Source organism: Carassius carassius, chromosome 4 (genome assembly GCF_963082965.1).
Source record: "Carassius carassius chromosome 4, fCarCar2.1, whole genome shotgun sequence".
NCBI lineage: Eukaryota > Metazoa > Chordata > Actinopteri > Cypriniformes > Cyprinidae > Carassius > Carassius carassius.
The window spans coordinates 37,911,111-37,930,067 of record NC_081758.1 but is presented as its reverse complement, the minus strand read 5'-3'; the positions used below and the strand labels follow the sequence as shown (position 1 = coordinate 37,930,067).

Genomic DNA, 18,957 nt, shown 5'->3' with positions numbered 1-18,957 from the left:
TGGCGTTTTTTAAGAATTAAAAATAATCTGATTTTGGAGTTTAACATTGAACACATTTCAACCAGGCTTGGGACGGTCCACAAAAATGAGCCAAAATGTTTTACGTCTTGAAATAATAATTTCTGAACAGTAAACATTGATTGTCATTCTTTATTCACCTGCTTGTCGTAGTTTCTCATTAAAATTAATTAAAGTAAATAGTGTAGATTGCATCACTATAACCGATAAAAAAATTTGATTTACATAAAAAAAAAATTTGCAAAATTTTTCAAACAAGAACGAGTTAATTTTTCTGTCTATTGAAAGGATGTTTACACATAAAGTAAATTTTGTAAGTAAATTTTTGTATTTCTAAGTATTTGTGTGTGTGTGTGTGTGTGTGTGTGTGATCTACATAACTTTAAGATTTCTAAATGTGTATTTTTTTATTGAATTCAAGTTAATTTTTTTTTTTATTTCCATGTTACAAATTTCAAGTGGGATCTACTTTGTTTTTCCAAATTTGTTTTTATTTAACCACTGGTACTTGTCAATGGAATGTTAGTAGCCTAGAATGTACTCATCACAAATATGGTGCGTACATTCCGGTTATAATATGTTAGTTATATTATAACCAGAATGTACACATCACTATGGAAATATGGTTTAAATATAACTAACCTTAATTTCACAACTTTATTTTTACCTTGTTCACTCCGTGTGTTCCTCTTCGTTTGCATGGGGTTTCCAGACCAGACCAACACGAAGGGAAGTAGGGTAATTATTTTATATTGAGTAAATGAAACAAGGTTATTGTTTGTTGTGTGTGTGTAGGCCTACCTAAGAAGATTGGTTGGAATAACTTTGATACATTTTGTAAAGAAAAAAAAGCACATTGATCTAAACTGATAAATAAAGGATTGGAGAATAAAATAACAGCTGAGTTCTTTCATTTTAAATGAATAATAAAAACTGAGATGAAAATTTTGCTTAAGTCAGAAATTAAATTTTACAATGGTAAAATAAGCGTTCTGTGATATCGTCAAAATAATTTTTAATGATGGCGCACTTTTTTCTCTATATAGTGTTGATATGGTTACTAGTAAATACTGTACATTTTGTTATTCTAGAATGTGTGGAAATATTTAAATCACGTGTTATAACTAATCCCGCATTACTTTGTGCCCCGCGCTCCCCGTCACATTAGATAAATGTAAATGTCCTGTATGCATGCATGCAAAGTCATAGAATGGTTCATAAAGGATGCTGCAAGTGAGACATGCTGCAGTTTAAGGAACCTAGATGAGTTTACCACTTACTGTAACTCTTTTTCCCTTAACATTCTTCCCGCAAACCTGCCTGTCAAACCTGCCTTACAAGCCTGTAGCCTAGTAACGATTCCGGTAAGGGGGCGTCTTCCGTTAAATGTGTGCACGTGTGATTTGCTTCTCTGCTAGCCTATATAAATACTCACGACATCACAGTGACCTGAAGACGCTCAAACTGTCAGGCAATCGGTAAAGAGCTGCGAGGACGGGAAATTAAATTGATCCGAAAACCAGGTAAGCTATAGGCTTATATTCGTGCATTTTTATCATCTGTGAATTTCTTTTATAAAGGGTGCTGTAGAACTGATACCTGAAGAAGCAGGTTGTCTTAAATAGACTTTAAATTAAAACTTGAGTAAAATCATTACAGTCACCCCTCAGCCTTTATGACTATTGAACTTTGATATGTTGATAACACGAGCTATAACTTCATCCAGATTTCTCTTTCCTTTTGCGGTGTCTTTTCAAACGCCAAATTAACTTTTCGACGACACTTTGTTCATTCTTGAAGTGAACTTCATTACTATTTATTTATTTATTTTTGTTTGTTCTACTGCATCAGGCTGTGCTTGTAATGTATGCAAATATTGGGAAGGTTACTTTGGAAATGTAATAGGTTACAGATTACAAGTTACCCTGTTTAAAATGTAATAGTAGTGTAACTTTTTCAATTACTTTATTAAAGTAATGTAACTAATTACTTTTGAGTACTTTTTGATTACTTTTCTAAATTTGTGAAAATTAAAGAATAATAAATAAAAGCATATACTGTACATCAACTTAAATACAGTTATCTAATAAGCATGTGACGAATTCTGTGTACTAAACTCCTGAAACATTGGTGTTTTTTTTAAACTGCTGTCTCTTTGTATATGATGATAGTTTTCTCAAAATAAGTAAAATGCACATTAAGTGACACAAAGCAGTTCTAGAAATTATGTTTATGTGCTCGTGTACTCCTATATTGAGATGGCAGAGGTTGAAAACACTGCGAGCTTCAGTAGGCCTATGTGTATGAGTCATGTTTTTCCCTTACAAAAATTAACCTTGCTTTTATTAGCCTATATAAAAGTAAAATAACCTTGTTTTGTTTTTGTTTTTTTGCAAATGGATTTGTATTTTTTTTTTAAAAAATACATTTGTAAAATAATTTTACATTTTTGGTTACCACATTTAAGCAATAGTAACCATTTTCTCTGGATTTATAGTTAAATATTAAAATGTAAATTTTCGTAAGGGTTGTGTTGTTGTCTGTCGTAGCTCCCCCTCAACCTATAAAAAAAACGTCTCGGGTTACTTGACTGTAACCCTGTTCCCTGAAAAAGCGGGAACGAGATGCTGCGCTCAATAGCGCTAATGAGAACATTCTTTGTTCGACCGGTTGTGAAGCACGTGTGACAAACACGCCAAGAATTGGCTTAAATAACCTCGGCAGGTGACGTCACTGATAACGTGCACCTGCAGGTTATAAATAGACGTGAAACGGAAACATCCTCAGGTTACCCCTTTGTCTGAAGAGACGTCCGGACACGTCGACAGTGCGGCATTGAGGCGCAGCATCTCGTTCCCGCTTTTTCAGGGAACAGGGTTACAGTCAAGTGTCTGGACCCCCAAGGTTGTGTAGTGTGTGTGCACAAACATCGAAGAGGTCTCAGACATGACTCTGGAATGTGCACTCAAGGGCATGCGAGCCCGGAGTAGCATCGACATCCAAACTATAGAATCTGACAAATGTCTGCGGAAAGGACCAACCTGCCGCATCACACACTTGCTGCAAGGGCGCACCTCTTGCTCAAGCCATTGAAGATGCAACCCAACTGGTTGAATGGGCACTAACTCCTAGAGGCGAAGTTTGACCACGCGCCTCGTAGGCTAGGGCAATAGCAATCCTCACCCAATGTGAAACTGTTTGCCTGGTGGCAGCCGCACCCCTGATTGCGGCCCCCACGGCATATGAAAAGCTGCTCTGACTTACGCCACTGGCTAGTGCGGTGGAAGTAAATCTGAAGAGCACATACTGGACACAGTAAGTGAAGTCTTTTCTGCTCCGGTGTTGTAAATGGCGGAGGACAGAAGACTTTGGAAATTAGTAGGATGGACATCCAAACTATAGAACCTGACAAATGTGTGCGGAGAGGACCAACCTGCCGCATCACACACTTGAGCAGGAACATCCCTCACCCAATGTGAAACTGTTTGCCTGGAGGCAGCCACCCCCCCCCCACCCCCCCGGTTGCGGCCCCCATGGCATATGAAAAGTTGCTCTGACTTATGCCACTGGCTAGTGCGGTGGACGTAAGTCTGAAGAGCACGTACTGGACACAGTAAGTGAAGTCTTTGCTGCTCCGGTGTCGTGAATGGCGGAGGACAGAAAGCTTCGAGAATGACCTAGGGGCAAAATCGGAACAGGATGGGAGGACTGACAAAGCCTGTAAATCCCGAATTCTCCTTAGAGAGGTAACGCCCATAAGAAAAACCATCTTTAGAGTCAGAAGCCTGGCAGGCGCTGATTCTAATGGTTCAAAAGGGGTGCCAGCCAGCCCCTCGAGCACTACGGCTAAATCCCCTGAAGGGGCCGTAGCTCTAGTGGGTGCCTCAACCTCTGAGCCCCATGGATGAAGTGGGCGACTAGAAGGTGCTTTCCCACAGAAACCCAGTCAATTCAAACATGGCAAGCCAAACTAGCGGCCATGTAAGTTCTGAGAGTACTAGGGCATGTGCCTGAGGACAATTTCTCTTGCAGGAACTCCAGTACTGAAACAATTTGGCAGTGAGCTGGGTCTGCATGGTGTGTCATGCACCAGCCCTCAAAAACACTCCATATGAGGGCATAAGTTCTTTTAGTGGAGGGAGTCCTAGCACTTATAATAGTCTCTACTGTGGCTGGAAGGCCAGCATCTCTAGTTGGTCCCCCTCAGGGGCCAGACGTAAAGACGTAAAGGAGGGATATTAGATCTGACAACCAAACTCCGGTCGGCCAACGGGGCGCTCTCAGTAATAGGCAAGACCCCTGTCGACGGAGCTTGGCCAGGACTCCCGGGAGCAGAGCAATCGGAGGAAAGGCGTAAAGTCTGGACAGCAAGTCTGCTCCCACATTCATATGCCCAGGAATGTAAATCGCCCTGAGGGACAGGAACTTGTCCTGTGCCCAAAGCAGAACCTGGTGCGCTAACTCGTTCGAGCGGCGTGACTGCAGTCTGCTCTGGCGATTCATTTAAGAGACTACAGATGTGTTATCCACCCGCACTAGGACATGGTAGCCTCTTAACTGCTGGAGGAAGTATTTCAGGGCCAGAAATATAGTCTTCATTTCGAGGCAATTGATGTGCCAATTCGAGAAGATGACCTCTCCAGATCCCTTGGGCTGGACAGCCAACTAAGGCCGCTCCCCAGCCCATGAGGGAAGCGTCTGTCATTAGCATCTTGCGATGACAACACGGACCTAGAGTGGGACCCAAAGTCAGAGACTGGGGTCTGAACCACATAGATAGGGTACGAAGCCCCTGGCGCGTAACCCTTAATTGCCACTGGGGATTGGCCCTTGGATGAAATCCCCTGGCTCTAAGCCACAACTGAAACAGTCTCATGTGCAGGAGGCCCAAAGGTATCACCGTGGATGCAGCTGCCATGAGACCTAAAACCTTCTGAAAGTGATGAACAGTGACTTTCTGGCCTAGCTTGATGTTCTTTAGGGTGTTTAGAATGGATTTGATGCATGCAGGAGACATCTGTGCCTGCATTATGATCGAGTCCCATACCACACCCAAATACGTTGTCCTCTGAGCCGGAGAGAGAACGCTTTTCTTGCCGTTGAGTCTCAACCCCAGAGATTCGAGATGAGCTAGGACGACATGCTGATGTCGAAGCGCAAGCTCTTGAGACTGGGTCAGATTCAGCCAGTCGTTTATATACATTTTAAATGTGGATGCCCTGGAGTCATAGAGGAGCCAGAGCTGCATCCATGAATTTCGTATAAGTGCGGGATAACAAAGCTAGGCCGAATGGAAGAACCTGACACTGGTAAGCTTCGCCCCCGAAAGCGAACCTCAGGAACCTCCTGAGTTGTGGCAATATTTCAAAATGAAAATACACGTCCATAGATCTGTGATTGGACGCAGCCCCCCGTCTTTCTTGGGAATCAAGAAATACAGACTGTAGTAGCCTGACTCTCTGTCTGGCAGGGGAACACATTCTATGGCCCCTTTGACCAGCAGAGTCTGTGATTCCTGTGTCAACAGATATGCACGTGCCGGTTTCACAGAGGTGGAGACCACGCTGTTGAAACGCAGAAGACGATGTGCAAACTGAATCCTGTAGCCCTTCACTACAGTTCTTTCGACTCATGGGGAGATATTTGGCAGTAGCTTCCACGCTGCCAGCTTCTCCAAAAAGAGCACTTAATTGTGACACTTTGTTTGTTGTGTGTGGGGGGGATTAAGATATCTGGTGTCCTGAAACGTGGCAGGAAGCAACAGAGCATGTATCATTTTACTGGAGGCCACTGCCCCCCGAAACACCAGTGGTGGCGGAGGTTGTTCAGTGATCCCCTAAGGGTGCCAGGGAGGAGCCTTATACTTCTGATAGAATTTTCCAGGGCCCTCCCTGAGGGGACACACCCTTTGTCCTGGGCACAGCTTAAGGCCCTTGCTTTGGTCGTAATAACCGTACTTTAGTCCAGCTCCATCTGCAGCTGCCAAGTGCTACAAGCTGCTCCCCAGTCTTATGAGGGGGCGCACAACTCGCCACACTCTCTGTTTGAACCTCCTACCCCAGAGGAGCTGGATCGAGTCGGGACTGTTTATTTATTTATTTTTTGACAGCCCCGACACTTGAGCACAGTGAGTGAGAAACATATTAAAAGTCTCCTCCTGGCACTCAGACTTATTTATTTATTTATTTATTTTTTAATCAGCCTGATGCGCCTGCAGAACCTATGGTGTGCAGGGCAGTACTAGTCTGACCCACAGCATGAAATGTGTTCCATCCAAGTGCAGATGCTGCTGCAGTACGTGGCTTGGCAGGAAACAATTGCTGTCCTTTTATATATATTTTTTTCATCATCATAATCATCATCATTTTCATCATCATTTATTTATATTTTTATTTAAATGATGTTGCTCCAATAGGGGAGAGATAGCAGCTAGCGTCTCTCTTACCTTTGAAATCATAATATACAAAATCTAATTTTAAGGCTTTAATCTGGTCACTGCATGAGTCACCACCTAGTAACTCCTCATGTGCTTATAACCGTGAGAGGAGCGCTAGGAGAGAGCACTCTCAATGTCCATTTCAACAGAAGCTAGAGCTACAGCAGTGCTGTAGCTCTAGCTTCTGAAAGGGTTTCAGGTGCTTTGTCGACGTTGATGCCACCTTCAGATAAAAAGTCAGAGGTATGGAAGCATTTTAGATTACGACGATAGTGTCGTGGACTGCTTACTGTTCTTTTTTATATAGTATTTGTATTAAATCTATATTCATTGACTTGAATCGAGAATCGTGTATAGAAAATAGATCTTAAGATCTTTGCCCGAACCCGATCGGACTTCATTTCGATTCGGGCTTCATTTATATCATTTTACACGGCTCGGGCTTGTGTGGTAAATGAGCGGTCATGTAATGTGTTTCGATTAGCGAGAGAAAGATGCGAAAATGAATGCTGAGTAGTTGAAACAGAGGCTTGCTTCTGACGATTACGTTTTGGTAGCACCAGCAACTAAAGCAAAGTCTGAGGTTTGGAGAAGTTTTGACCTTGTTTATAATGGGAATCCTCGAATAATGAGCCAGAGGGTTATATTGCTGGACGCACAATCAGTGAGCGCAGGAACGCGCTGAAGACATCTACAGTGGATTCAATCATTTTCCTCCACAAAAACACTTAGGCCTTACCTAATCTTGGTGAGAAAAGGTTTTTCAAATAATAACTAAATATTAATTGAGTCTTAAATGCATAATGTAGACAGAGTAGGCTATATAAGCTAATGTTGGCATTATTATTTTATTATGTCAGCTGCTATGGCGTAGCAAAATCCGGCAGAGCCTTTATCTTAATTAATTTCGTTATTGCCAAATACCCATCTTAATTTAGATTTTGTAATGACAGGTAATGACCAAGAGGTGTCATTGTTGGACTGGTAATGATCTAGAGTGAATATACAGAGCTGAAGAAGAGAGACAGTTTGTTTTCAGTTGTTGTTCATGCTGAAAAGCTAATAAACCGAACACAGAGAGAACTCACGAGTGATCGTCTTTAAAGTATTAATAGATGCCTGTTAAGGATATATACAGACGTTACATGGTGTCAGAATAAGCTGTGTGTCAGTACCCTTATAGAAGACATGGCGAAGTTTAGCCCACCGAGCGAGTTTAAGTTTGAGAGCCCAACCGAATGGCCAGAGTGGAAACAGAGATTTTGCCGCTATCGGTTAGCCACAAAGTTAAACAAAGATGATGGTGAGACTCAAGTAAGTTCGCTGATCTACGCTATGGGCAGTGAAGCTGAAAAGATATTCAGTTCATTTGAGTTTGCAGAGGAAGATGACAAGAAGAAATTTGAAGTGGTCATAAAAAAATTTGACGACTACTTTATTCCACGACGCAACATCATACACGAGCGCGCATGTTTCTACCAACGGAGTCAGCAATCCGGAGAAACGGCAGAAATGTACATTAGGACATTATATGAGTTAGCAGAGCACTGTCAATTCGGGACTACAAGAGATGAACACATAAGGGATCGTCTTGTGGTGGGAATAGCAGACAAGGAACTTTCACGCCAGTTCCAGCTCAAAGCAGACCTGACGCTGACTCAAGTGATTGAAAGTGTGCGTCAGACAGAGGCAATAACGCGGCAGGTTAATCTTCAAACCAATCGACCAGACGCTCAGCTGGACAATGCAAATGCTGTCAAAGGGAAGGTTGGACAGTATAGAAAAAAGTTTCAGCGACGTGAGAACAACAGCCATGGACCCAACACAAAAGAGGAGTGTGGGAGGTGCGGTAAGCCACAACATTCTGATGAAAGGCATTGTCCTGCATTAAAAAGCAAGTGTAATAAGTGTCACAAAGGAGGACATTGGGAGCGTAAATGTCATTCTAAAGCAGTGAGAGAAGTCACAAGCGAACAGCCTGGACAGACATACTTCCTAGGAGCAGTGGATAAGGAAGATAATGTTGATACATGGACTGTAGGCTTACCTGTAAATAATGTGGTAGTAACCTTTAAAATTGATACAGGAGCCGACGCTACCATTATAGATAGAAATACATTTAAAAAGATGACTCCTAAAATAAAACTAGAACCTCCAGACACACGTTTTGTTAGCCCAGGGGGCGATCTCAGCTGCATAGGCATGTTCCAGGCTACCACCAGCTATAAAGAGAGAAAGTACTCCCTAAAGGTGTATGTGACAGATGGAAAAAGCTGTTTACTGGGCCGCGAGGAGGCAGTGGAAATGGGACTAGTGAAGAGGATGGATGAGGTTAGTGGTGTGTTTGGATCAAGCGGATTATTGAAAACAGAGCCAGACAGGTTCGCTTTTTGGGTCATCTAATCGACGAGGCAGGTGTCAGGGCAGACCCAAATAAAGTTGCGGGGATAGGAAACTTTCCACAGCCACAAAATGCTACTGAGCTCAAAAGATTCTTAGGAATGGTTAATTATTTAGCCAAGTTCATTCCAGAGTTATCAACAGTGGCCCACCCACTGTACGAACTACTGAAAGGAGACAAGGAGTGGATGTGGGGATCTGCTCAGTGCGAGGCGTTCAGGAACCTAAAGACTGCACTAGCCACAGCTCCGGTACTTACCTTCTACGATGCCAACAAGCCCACCATAGTGTCAGCAGACGCCAGCAGCTACGGGCTGGGTGGCGTTCTTCTCCAGCAGCACGGAGATAACTGGAAGCCCGTGGCTTACTGCTCAAGACGATTAAGTGACGCGGAGAAAAGGTATGCACAAATCGAGAAGGAGTGCCTGGCTAGCGTGTGGTCCTGTGAACGGTTTGATAAATACCTCTATGGACTTGATGGCTTTAGACTGGTTACTGATCACAAACCATTGGTACCTCTCATGAACAGTAAAGACTTAGACTGTGTCCCAATCAGGTGCCAGAGGCTATTAATGAGATTAATGCGCTTCAATGCCATATCTGAACATGCACCAGGCAAAACATTAGCAGTGGCGGATGCACTGTCTAGGAGCCCAGAGCCATGCTGTGGGGATGGGGTCTGTCATGTGGAGGTGGCAGCACACATCGAGGCTGTCATGAGTCAGGTCCCAGCCACACCTCACCGGATGGCAGAGCTAAGACAGCACACTGAAAAGGATAGTCAGCTCCGCACGGTCATAGGCTTCATCCGGAAAGGATGGCCTGGTTATGCTGCAAAGGTGCCTGAGGTAGTCAAAGACTTCTACCAAGTGAGAGGAGAACTATCTGAGATAGATGGTTTGGTCATTAGAGGCAACCGCATTGTCATTCCAACAGAAATGAGGAAGGTCATCTTAGAGAGAATCCATGATGGACACCAAGGCCTGGTAAAGTGCAGAGAAAGAGCTTATCAATCTGTATGGTGGCCTGGAATGTCTGATGAGATAGTAAAAACAGTACAGCAGTGTACATTTTGCAGAGAAAATAGAAACACACAGAGGAAGGAGCCGTTAATACCCAGCGAGCTGCCCTGTAGGCCATGGCAGAAAGTGGCTATAGACCTGTGTGAGAGTAAGAAGCAAAACTACTTAGTAGTATCAGATTATTACTCTAGATACCTGGAGATTTTGAATCTTCCTACAACCACTACTAGCCAAGTTATAGCAAAGCTGAAAGCCACATTTGCTCGTTTTGGCATTCCGGAAGTGATAGTGAGCGATAATGGGCCCCAGCTATCTTCAGCAGAGATGAGGGAGTTTAGCAAGGAATATGGCTTCGTTCATGTAACTTCCAGCCCACACTACCCTCAAAGTAATGGGCAGGCAGAGAGGGCAGTTCAGATAGCGAAATCTATCCTGAGACAGCAGGACCCTCTCCTTGCCCTGATGGTGTACAGAGCCACACCCACTTCGTCGACAGGAGTCAGTCCTGCTGAACTGCTAATGGGCAGGAAAATCAGGACCACCTTGCCCACCCTGCAGGACAATCTGAAACCGAACTGGCCTAATGAGGATGTAATCAGACAGGCTGACGCTGCAGCTAAGCAAAGGCAAGCCTATTACTATAACCGCAGGAACGGAGTAAGGACTCTACCTCCACTGAACCCGGGGGATCAGGTGCTAACAAAGTTGGATGGACAGAAACAGTGGACAATGCCTGCGGTCGTGCGCAGCTCCAGTTCTACTACAAGGTCCTATATCGTGGAGACGGCACGAGGGGACCGTTACAGGAGGAACCGGCGACACCTGCAGGGCATACCAAAAACATTCACACCTGCCACTGAGAACCCTGACCAGTTTGTTCCTGAGAACAGGAATACTGTGGACACACACAGTGGTGAGACACTAAACACTCCCACACCCACCCAAGGGACTGTGACCATTACTCGCTCTGGTAGAGTGAGCAAAGCCCCAGACAAACTGGACTTGTGATTATGGACTTTGGGTTTGAGGAGGGGGAGGGTAAATCCCATCAAGAAAATGGGGTGTATGGACTTTGAAAAAAAATAAATGTTCTGAGTTATTGTAAAGGAAATGTACTGTTATTTGTAAGAACAGTAGTAATGTTTATTTTCATTAGACACCGTCGAGGTGGGAAGTTAACAAGACAGTTGTGTTTTACAAAACAAAATATTGTTAAGCCAGAGAGATGTTATTGCTTAACCGTTCATGTTAACTAAGAAGGGCAACATCTTTTAGGGGGGAGATGTAATGACAGGCAATGACCAAGAGGTGTCATTGTTGGACTGGTAATGATCTAGAGCAGGGGTTGGCAACCTACGGCACGCGTGCCAACAGTGGCACGCAGAGGGATAATCGCTGGCACGCAAGCAATAAGGAAAACTGTATAATGATGTACAGTTTGATGTAATAACTTCTCATAGTCACACAGCCAGTTAGGAGCTACAAATACTATTAAAGTGTGAGAATTAACTTGCATGGATGCACGTGCAAACACTGCACATACTAGGTGCTTCAGATCAAAGCCTCGGTCTAACAGCACTCATCAATGTCAAAATGACTGAGATGGCCAATCAGATCAAAGTAGGCGGGGTTTACTGTTCACAGAAGCAGAGTGCGAAGCGTCAGTTTAACGTTAAAGAGAGTGAGGTAAGATGATGCTGCAAATCAATTAACATTAGTCAACTTTTAATAATACGTTTTACCATAGAAATGTTAAATGACCTAAAGCTATATCCAGTGATGAAAAATTTTCTGAAATATGGCCATTTTGAGAGAAAGAAAGTGGGGGGGGTAAATTGTCTCTCTCTGCAGACAATGAAGCGATTTTGCCCCTTTGTTGTTGAGAAATAGAATGTAGCGATTCAGTATCGATTAATAAAAGTAGCGTGACAACACTCTGAATGCTACTTTTTGCACAGCACGATCTCAGATCTCTGTGTGCGAGTGGTGTGTGTGTGTGTGTGTGTCTGTGTGTGCACGTTCATCAATTAAAGCAGTGCATTAACGTTGATTAAACGTTAAAAAAACGTTTTTTTTTATCGTATAATAAAAAATTGTGTATGTACCGTTTAAATACAGAATTATATCGGGGTGTGTGTGGAGGGGGGGGGGGGGCTGTGTTGGCACAGTGGTTAACCATAAAAATAAAAAATGGCACGTCATGCCGAAAAGGTTGCTGATCCCTGATCTAGAGTGAATATACAGAGCTGAAGAAGAGAGACAGTTTGTTTTCAGTTGTTGTTCATGCTGAAAAGCTAATAAACCGAACACAGAGAGAACTCACGAGTGATCGTCTTTAAAGTATTAATAGATGCCTGTTAAGGATATATACAGACGTTACAGATTTTATTTTAATTAAATTTTTTAAGAAAGACTTGTTTTTATTGGTGCGTTGGCCTATTTATATGCTAAATGAGCCTATAGAGTGCCGAGATATTACGATGTTACAGAGGACTTATTTTATTTTTTTGTTCAAACTTCCAAGTGGCCTATTACGTTAGTCGTGTATAAATTATGTTAAAACATGTATAAATGACTCATTCCTGACAAAAGGCAAAAGAGCTGTGCGTGCATACATTTGAATAATGTCGGCTTGTAGATGGGTTCGGGCTTTTAAAAAGCTGTCAATCAAAATGTACTTGTCGGGCTCGGGTCCTGTCGTGCTTAACTTTTAAGGCCCGATTGTAATAGAAAATCGAATTGAGAATCGAAATCGAATCGATTTGAGAGCTTGTGAATCGAATCGATCTGGAACATCTGAATCGATACCCAGCCCTACAGTTGAGTGGCCACTTTCAAATCCTGATTGGTTGGTTCTTGATCAGCTGGTTATTCTGAGAAAGAAAAGATGAAAACAACATTGCTATGAATTGGAGAAAAGAGACAGGTCTGTAACTTTCTAAAAGTGAAGTGTTAAGTTTAGTGTAGGTTTTTTAAAACAGTGCACTCCTGCTTGAATGCTGAGGGGTAAAGTGCATATGAGGAGAGGTGCGTTTAAATATTATCTCGCAAAATGTTTTATTTCCAATTTTGTAATTTTCCTTTTTTGTTCCTCACCTTTTACAGTCTATATTACCTGTTTGTCTGTTGATATGTTTTTATCTATTAGTGTCCAAAAAGAAGCTTGCCAAAAAATGAACATCTATTCCATTGAATCAGCGCTCCTTGCTACCAGTTGCGGAAAGTATGTGTGCATTGAAGGCAGGCGCAGGCGCAGGAACAGTCAATCGCATGAGCTGGTCACAAAAAATCGACAGACAAGTGACCTTGGAAGCGCAGCTAAAGGTATGAACCTGTGTTGTTACACTGAATGCTTCATATGTTTCTTTGGTTGTCCAGAACTGGCATCAGTAACTCTTAAAGGGATAGTTCACCCAAAAATCTAAATTATGTCATTAATAACTCACCCTCATGTCGTTCTAAACCAGTAAGACCTCCATTTATCTTCAGAACACAGTTTAAGATATTTTAGATTTAGTCCGAGAGCTCTCAGTCCCTCCATTGAAGCTGTGTGTACGGTCTACTGTCCATGTCCAGAGAGGTAAGAAAAACATCATCAAAGTAGTCCATGTGACATCAGAGTAGGGTTGGGAATCATTAGAAATTTTCCGGTTCCGGTTCCACCTAACGATTCCGGTTCCATTAAAATCATTAAACAATTATTAAGAAATAGTGGTAAGGAAAAATGCACAATACTCAACTACTCAATGCTACTCAAAGTGGGAAGTCGTGGCCTAATGGTTAGAGAGTCGGACTCCCAATCGAAAGGTTGTGAGTTCGAGTCCCGGGCCGGCAGGAATTGTGGGTGGGGGGAGTGCATGTACAGTGCTCTCTCCACCTTCAATACCACGACTTAGGTGCCCTTGAGCAAGGCATTGAACCCCCAACTGCTCCCTGGGCGCCGCAGCATAAATGGCTGCCCACTGCTCCGGGTGTGTGCTCACAGTGTGTGTGTGTGTGTTCACTGCTCTGTGTGTGTGCACTTCGGATGGGTTAAATGCAGAGCACAAATTCTGAGTATGGGTCACCATACTTGGCTGAATGTCACTTTCACTTCACTTCACTCAATACTGTTTATTACTTACTGTCAACTTAATTTAAAGGTTGGCAATGTCAAAATGCAACATATATTACAGTGTACAGATCTTCATAAGTAGGGTGGGGTATTTTTAGAAATTTTCTGGTTCGGCTTCTGGTTTCATTTAAATGAACTATGTTTTTTACTATTTTACCTTCACTGAATGTAGTGTTGCTGGAAGGTAGTAAGTAATGTTGAGTAATGCTAGTCCATCAATCAGCATGTGTTTCAAAGTTGATGTTTTTTACACTATCAATAACGTTTTGCTTTTCAAGCAGGAATAATAAGCTTGTTGGCCAAATAGTCCCTTGAGGGCTGAGACACTTGTTAATTTCCCTTAATTAATGAAGTATAAACGGTTAAACTTAAACATGTATAGCCTACGTACACACTCTCCATAAAGTCCCTATTTTACAAATAATAATGCAGTCAGGAGATGGTGTGATGCAATGAGTGGTTTCCACATTTTTAAACATTTAAAATGCATTAAAATAAATATTTTCTATCACTTCGTTTATCACTCTTGAAATGACCTGTACACTTAATAATCTAACCCTCATACTTGCATAACAATAGCAGTCCATTTATTTAGTGGTCCAAGTTGAAGCCAGTATGTATATTAATGACAATATGGGACAAATATAATGCAATTTAGGGGCGGCAGGTGCAGCACGCTACCATTAGATGTACAGTCAGACAAAACGATGTGCACAGTTATCAAAGGCGCGAGTGCACACACAGTCGTGGGAAACAATGTGTTTGGCAATTAAAGACGGGACAGCGCAACGAGTTTGTGGATGCGTGTCATTGGAATCAATGTGCTCATTAATTAAAGAGGCAGGGAGGCATGACTGTTAATCAGTTCGTGACATCCTTTACGGGAAACGCCGAATATTCAGAACACCGGCGCAAGGCTGCTCACAGTGCTTGGTCACGTGTTGCACCAGAACCGTTTTCGGAACCGAAACTTAGAAATTGCTCACGGGTTCCGGTTCTTTTCATAGAACAAAACCGGTTCTGAATAAGAACCGGTTTTCGGTTCCCATCCCTACATCAGAGGGTCAGTTAGAATATTTTGAAGCATCGAAAATACATTTTGGTCCGAAAATAGCAAATACTATGACTTTATTCAGCATTGTCTTCTCTTCTGTGTCTGTTGTGAGAAAGTTCAAAACAAAGCAGTTTGTCATATCTGGTTCGCGAACTAATCATTCGATGTAACCGGATCTTTTTGAACTAGTTCACCAAATCGAACTGAATCGTTTTAAACAGTTCGCGTCTCCAATACGCATTAATCCACAAATGACTTAAGCTGTTTACTTTTTTAATGTGGCGGACACATAAAACAAACCAATATCCCGGAGTAATTCATTTACTCGAACAGTACACTGACTGAACTGCTGTGAAGAGAGAACTGAAGATGAACACCGAGCCGAGCCAGATAATGAGCGAAACTTTGACTCGTTCACGAGTCAAGAACTGTTTCTGTCAGACGCGTCCGATTCGAGAACCGAGGAGCTGATGATACTGTACATGTGTGTTTCATCGTGAAGCAGACCGACACACAGAGCGTCTGAACTGAACTGATTCTTTTGGTGATTGATTCTGAACTGATTCTGTGCTAGTGTTATGAGCGCTGGTAAACCGAAGGCTTGAATCAAGGGCAATCATCGCCAATGACGCCATTACGTCGAGCGCAAAAGAACTGGTGAACCGTTTTCTTCAAGCGGTTTATTGTATCGAACTGTCCGAAAGAACTACTGGTGATCCGAAAACCGATGCAACTGGTTCTTGACTCGTGAACGAGTCAGTCTTTTGTTCGTTATCTGGCTCTGCTCGGTGTTCATATTCAGTTTTCTCTTCACAGCAGTTCAGTCAGTGTACTGTTTGAGTAAATGAATTACTCCGGGATATTGGTTTGTTTGAACTCAGAGGGAGTGTCAGCCACATTAAAAAAGTTAACAGCTTAAGTCATAAAATATCTTAAACTGTGTTCCGAAGATGAACGGAGGTCTTACTGGTTTGGAACGACATGAGGGTGAGTTATCAATGACATAATTTAGATTTTTGGGTGAGCTATCCCTTTAAATTAAATGATTTTTGGAAACTGGAGGGTTCGGGTTTTATTTATTTATTTGTTTTTTAAGTTACAGCTTGTTGTATAATGGAGCAAGGAATGACTGTGATAACAGAATTGCAGTGATTACGTGTCTGTGTCACAATAATTAATATCTTACACATATTTGTATAATGGGATGATGTCCATATGTAATTTTTAGTTACTTGTTTTGATGAATGAATGAATCCTCTTCAGTGAATGGGTGCCGTCAGTATGAGTCAGAACAGCTGATAAAAACATCGCAGTAATCCAGCCAACTCCAATCCATCTAATGTCTTGTTAGGTGAAAAGCTGCATGTTGGTAAGAGACAAATCCATACTACATACATAATAATGCTTCCATCAGTGAAAATGCATCCCCTGTTGTCAACCCACATCAGTCTTGTGGATTGTTGTGATGCTTTTATCAGCTGTTTGGACTCTCTAACTCTTGGAATGGCTCACGGAAAGTAGATTTTCATTTTTTCTTCTTCAGTCAAGGTGTATCATGTTTTGAATGGCACCAGAAAATGCATGGCTTTTTGCTTTGAGGTGAATAAAAAGTCAGTCTTCCCTGTTATTACTCACGGGAAAGAGGTCAAATTCAAGGTAATGTCTCAGACACTGAATTGCAAATAAATCATTTATTGATAGACGTGGTGTCAAATACATTCTTGTGCTTTTATTTTATAATTTCAGATTTTATTTAATGGCTCTCATGTATACAGGTTTTACCCACAGAAGAGCCGATCACGGCAGGAATCTTTGACCAAACGTTCTTATTTCAATGGGATGAGCGAGACATTCATGGAGACTGGAGGAGTTTGAAATCAGTGGCTGAACCAAGCAAGTACCTGATTGGTGTAGAAAATGGCAAAGAAAAGAGCAAAGTGATCGTCACAACTGAGCGGAGTCCAGTTTTTAAAATCAGTTACTCAGATATGAGAAGAGGTAATTTAGCAAAAATGTTTGTGAGTGGAATATTGTACTTTGTTTATGTTAAACTGAAGTGATGTTCTGCATTATAGCAGGTTTAATACTATAAATTGTAAAAACTAAATAGCAAGGGACTCATCCATCCATTGATTTTCTAAAACAGCAGACACTGGGTTGCAGAGTTTCTGTAGATCAGGCAAATTCCAAGAGAACAGGACAACTTCATGCAGAAAGACCCCCTGACAAAGATGGGATTTAATGTTTAGACTTCACGTTTGTAAAGAGCGCTGTTATAAAAGGGCTATATCGTATATAGTTTCCGATACCCAAAAAGGCTTTCAAAGTTAATAACTTATAAAGATATAATTAACGACGGTCTCATTGACTGTTCTTTAAAAACACTTCTAAGGAAAGTTAAACAAGCCATGAAATAGTGAATATTAGTACGCAGTATCCAGTGTTTCATTTACTTGCTTTTTATGCTGATCGACTTCCATCGACATCAACCCTGCAAGACCTGACATGAAATAATAGCCTGCAAAAAAGCATCCCAGTTTTATTTATGTAAAATAATGAATTAAAATATCCCATTTGGTGCAATTGCTGATGGATGATATTTGATACCTGCATTTTAAAATGATTTTTCATGTACCTGTATGAATAACAAGTAAACCAAAGTTGCTTTAGTTCATTAAAGGTGCACTAAGCGATTTTTGCCAAACAAAAGCACCTTAACAAACATGCCCATACCACAACAGGACTTCGCCCCTATTTTGATAAATCCTCCCCACACATACAGTACGTACACAACACTGGTAACGACGTCCGCAGCATATTCAAGCAAAAGCCAACACAGAATAGTTGTGTAAAAGAGCAAAATCAATGTAACTCACATATCAAGAAGAAAAAAAAAACAACCTCGACATCACCTTCCCTTCTACTCCTTGAGTTCTCTCCACCGCTCCAAAATTTGTTGATTTGCCTGATTGTAAACCCTTCCTTTTAATTGTTTAGTTCGCCCCTTACTGCTGATTGGCAGTGACTGTGTTTTGAGACTCAGTCCGACACGGTGTTCAAAAGTGTTTTTCAAATACTGCTTAGTGCACCTTTCATTAAGTGTTCATCTTGAAATATTAATAACAATATTAAAGTTATTCCCATGGTTACTTTTTTAAATCATCATGATTTCACAGCAAAAGACATGCGTACCATCATCTGAAGGGGGACAGTTATATGGTTATATAAGTAAAAACTATGAAACAGATGGCAGAAGACATGTAGTACAACAGGTTTTTTGATCATGTTGATCATTTATTGGTCTTTGAAATTTGAGTATCAAATAATATACAATTTATGAGATCAAAAGAAGAAAATGACATTCAAATAAAAGGAAATCTTTCTCATTTTCATTATTTTTAGGAAAACCAAGAAATATCAATAAAGAGCTTCAATGCATTTCACAAGTTTTTCACCAACAAAAGTGCTCTTTTTTTTGCAGGGTCCTTTTCTTTGATGGATATTGAGAAAATGTGAGAGCAAGTGGAGTGATTCTTTTCTGGTTCTTTTTGAGGCATGCCATTTTATCCATTTATTGGATTCATTTATTTGCCCTTTTGTCATAAACTACTAAGTATTACTGACATGTAGTTTTAGGTTCAAAATCATTAGCATTATTACTATACAAACGCAACTAACACTGTTAAGTTTGTCACAATGAAAGTATTTTTAGTTAATAATTACATGGCTTATCAAAATGTTTAAATAAGCCATAGACATTACTCAGGAACCTAACCCTTTAGTGTCATATCCTGTGAATCACATGCCTTTCTTTAACTTTTAACTATGTTAAAAACAATTTTTGTTGCTTAATGTTATTGTGGAAAGTGAGATATACTACCATTTAAAAGCTTAGGCTAAGTAACGAAGAAAT

General features: G+C 41.4%; 1 protein-coding gene across 1 annotated transcript; it reads left to right on the top strand.

Moving 5' to 3' along the window:
- Positions 1–1,392: 1,392 nt before the first annotated feature.
- On the top strand, positions 1,393–18,560 carry LOC132135867 (uncharacterized). Its single transcript, XM_059547207.1, has 5 exons — positions 1,393–1,541; positions 13,025–13,200; positions 16,588–16,700; positions 16,820–17,042; positions 18,526–18,560. The coding sequence occupies exons 2-5, from the start codon at positions 13,050–13,052 to the stop codon at positions 18,558–18,560; spliced, it is 522 nt and encodes a 173-aa protein (XP_059403190.1). The 5' UTR covers positions 1,393–1,541; positions 13,025–13,049.
- The last annotated feature ends 397 nt before the right edge of the window (positions 18,561–18,957 follow it).

Excerpts from the sequence above, each read along its gene's own strand:
- LOC132135867 (XM_059547207.1), top strand. The coding sequence starts at position 13,050 with ATGAACATCTATTCCATTGAATCAGCGCTCCTTGCTACCAGTTGCGGA. Across the intron at positions 16,701-16,819 it reads GGAAAGAGGTCAAATTCAAG|GTTTTACCCACAGAAGAGCC; the intron begins GTAATGTCTCAG and ends TCATGTATACAG. Across the intron at positions 17,043-18,525 it reads TTACTCAGATATGAGAAGAG|GGTCCTTTTCTTTGATGGAT; the intron begins GTAATTTAGCAA and ends TTTTTTTTGCAG.